We start from the raw sequence: 3,448 nt of genomic DNA on the forward strand, positions 1-3,448 counted from the left end.
ATCATCGATGTTGTCCAAACTAATTGGATCAATTACATTGCGAGCGTTGTAACGACGCCTCAATGTTCTATTGTACTTAATGGAGACTAGATCATTGAGACGCTTCAAGGTTATTTTGTTCCTCTTTTTGGTATAAATCTGCAAATAATAAGTAATTAGTAAGATTAGGACAATTGATATATAATTTAATTATCTCAATATACTAAATCTTTCTTATTAGTTCTTACATGCTCAAACACGCTCCAATTCCTTTCACACCCGGATGAGCTACATGTTAGACTTAAAACCTTGATGGCAAACTTTTGTAAATCTGGAGTGGAATGACCATATTGTTTCCACCATTCAACTGTAGAAGTAGAACAAATTTGCAAAACATAATATCAATAAAGAAATAACTTATTAACTATAAAACAACATATAAGCACTCACTCACCTGGTGACTTTGTCATTCTTTGTCTAATGGCCATGTTTTTTTCAAAAAGTTGTTCAACATTCCTATAAATACTAAATTGCTCTGTGATTTTATCTTGCACGGATTCTTCAGGTATCAACTTCTCAATGCATTCATATTATCCATTCCTTAAAGGTTCATCTCCTAGAATCCTCTCTTCATTGGCATAAAACAGTTCTGGGTTCAAAACAAGTCCAGCTGCATGCAAAGGGCTATGAAGCTTTCTATCCCACCTTTTATCTATGATCTCAAAGTCTCTTTTGTATTTTCTTTGATCACTAAAAGAGTCTTGAATAGCCTCCTTTGCCCTATCAATTGCTTCTTTTAAGTAGCCCATTGGTGGCCTTTGCTCCCTATCCACCAAACGAAGCACTTTAACTAGAGGACCACCAATCTTCAATGCATGAACCATATTGTTCCAGAATGAAGGAAAAGTATAATATCTGTAGATTCTCTCCCTCGAGCTTCCCTTCCATAGGCACTGCTAGTGTACTCATCTGAAACAAACAACTTCTTCAAATTACTTTTATGCTCATACATCCTAGCCAAAGTCAAGAAAGCAGTAGCAAATCTTGTCTTTGCAGATTTCACCAAGCTTCTTTGTTTAGTGAATCTCTTCATCATGTTCAATAATAAAGGCCTTTGAACAATATAGGAATGCACTCTAATTGCCTGATTAAAGACAGTACTGAAGGGTCTTTCCTTGAAAATATCACCAAAGATCAAATTAACAGAATGTGCTGCACACGGAGTCCAATAGATATGCTGGTACACAACAGACATCAAATCACCAGCTTTAACATTTTCACTGGCGTTGTCAGTGACAATTTGAACAACATTTTCTGCTCCAATAGAGTCTATTGTACTCTTGAACAAGGAGTACATTTTGGTTGAATCAGTCGAAGAGTCGCTTTCATAAACGGACTCAAGAAACAAGCTTCCCTTAGGAGAATTCACCAAGATATTGACGATCATTTTTCCATTTCTCACCAAACGTGTTCCATTCTACTTTATGCCCCTCCATGATTTTGTTCACCTATGCCACCTCTTTTTGTAGTTATGGCTCACTAACTTCATAATAAGTTGGAGGCTTCATTCCTGGGCCATATTGGCCTACGGCCTCAATAAAAGCAGCAAAAGTGTCAGTATAATTAACACAATTAAAAGGAAGACCTGCATCATACATCTACCGAGCAAAAAAGGTTACTGTACGGTCCCTCAAAATCGCTTTTGCATCAACTTGAGGATTACAACTTTATCCTCCCTTATCTCTAGATTTTTACGAGAAGTAACAATCCTTAGGACCTTTGGTCCTTCCAGTAGATCGACAACTAGAAGACATTAGTGGAAGCATCCTTCCCCTCTTTTGTGATTTTGGTGGAAGCGACAAAGCATCGTCACCTTCTTCTGTTTCATCATCATCATCATCAAGATTATAAAGTTCTTGTTCAGGAATCATTTGAGTCTTTAACTCTTTTTTTTGAAGGTATGGTTTTAATTTTTCCTTCACATGCCCCGGAACTTTAAGACAAGATGCGACATTTGGATCACCACCGATTAGATGCGCTTTTTGACGATAGATTCCTCCATTTGTAATCTTATCACAAAAAAGACATCTAATGGCCATCTTGTTGGTCTCGTTAACTCTTTCAGAGTAAACCCAAGCCGGGTCTTTCCTATATTCATTTGGCGCCATTAAAATAACAACTACATAACACATAAGAAAGGCAATAAGAACTAAGAATAAAAAATATATAATTGGGCAGAAATTGGGCAGAAACGGGGCAGAATTTTTCTGAAAAAATTTAGCCAGCATTTTCGGCGCTTTTGGACATTTAGAAAGAAAAAGAAAAACAAGAAGAAGAAGAAGTATGAAAATAAAAACATATCTGTTGAAACTTGAAAGTTGTTGTTGACTTGTTGTAATGTTGAAGAAGAACAAGAAGAACCCTAGTTTGCATGAACAAATCGCTGCTTCCTGTGAGGAAGAAATCATTGGTTTCTTGAGGAAGAAAAGGCTGGTTTATAACCCTAGTTTGCTGCTGAAGAATGACTAAAACAGAAGACTCACTCGATTTGGGTCTTTTAATTGAAAAAGACTCGTTTGGGCTTTTATTTCAAGAAGCCCTCGCTTCTTTCGCTTTCTGCCGCTTCACCGCTTCACGGCTTCTCGCTTTTTTGGCAGAAGCGGTCGTTTTTCTCTACCTGTGTCGCTTTTATCTGGGTAGCGCCCAACCCGTCGCTCCGCTTCGTTTCTAGCTTAAAGCGATAAAACGGGCGCTTTTTTGAACACTGCTATGTAGTAGCCCCACATCACTAAAATCATCGTCTTATTGTTAAAAAAGTTCACACCCTTTTAGGCTTTGCATAATCTGTTAAATTTTTCAAGTTTATTTACTTTATTCTTTCTTGTCATGTTTAGTTTAAGTAGTCTTTAACTTAAACTTTAGATGGATGATTTCATCGCAATTATATTGGATTTTTTAATTTATAATTGTATACTTTTAATATATAAACTAACTTATATTCCATTTAGCTTTATAACTAGTTAAACTGGCGCTCAATAAACAAAAGAGTTAAAAATAAATTGGTAAAAATGGAGTATATATCTGGATATTCAACAAATATGAGTAGTAAGTTTTGAAAATTTTAAAATATATGATATATGGTTCTTCTATAAAATATAACTTTAATAATTCTATTCTTAAAAGATTTATGAACCAATTGTTAAAATAGTTTAACTGTTTAATAGTTTAATTGTTAAAATGATAGTTTTAATAGATTTATGTTTGATAGTTTCAATTGTTAAAATTATATCTTTGAGCTATGGAATTACCTACTAATAGGATGGTTCTTTTATTTTGAACTACCTTTTTGATTAATTTCTCCTTTGTACTAACAAATATGTAGCTCTTGCAGTAATTACAGAAAAGAAAGGAATATCTTGAACGTCATGGACAATCTTAGAAATAAAAGAAGGATGTATTGTGATAGAGT

General features: G+C 34.8%; 1 protein-coding gene across 1 annotated transcript; it reads right to left on the reverse strand.

Moving 5' to 3' along the window:
- Positions 1-569: 569 nt before the first annotated feature.
- LOC109222111 lies at positions 570-1,426 on the reverse strand. The gene is made up of 2 exons (XM_019386513.1): positions 861-1,426; positions 570-804 (listed from the first exon to the last, which is right to left on the reverse strand). The coding sequence occupies exons 1-2, from the start codon at positions 1,424-1,426 to the stop codon at positions 570-572; spliced, it is 801 nt and encodes a 266-aa protein (XP_019242058.1).
- Between the last annotated feature and the right edge of the window lie 2,022 nt (positions 1,427-3,448).

This window comes from Nicotiana attenuata, unplaced genomic scaffold, assembly GCF_001879085.1.
Source record: "Nicotiana attenuata strain UT unplaced genomic scaffold, NIATTr2, whole genome shotgun sequence".
Taxonomy (NCBI): domain Eukaryota; kingdom Viridiplantae; phylum Streptophyta; class Magnoliopsida; order Solanales; family Solanaceae; genus Nicotiana; species Nicotiana attenuata.

Excerpts from the sequence above, each read along its gene's own strand:
- LOC109222111 (XM_019386513.1), bottom strand. The coding sequence starts at position 1,426 with ATGATCGTCAATATCTTGGTGAATTCTCCTAAGGGAAGCTTGTTTCTT. Across the intron at positions 805-860 it reads CTTCATTCTGGAACAATATG|GGAGCAAAGGCCACCAATGG; the intron begins GTTCATGCATTG and ends TTTGGTGGATAG.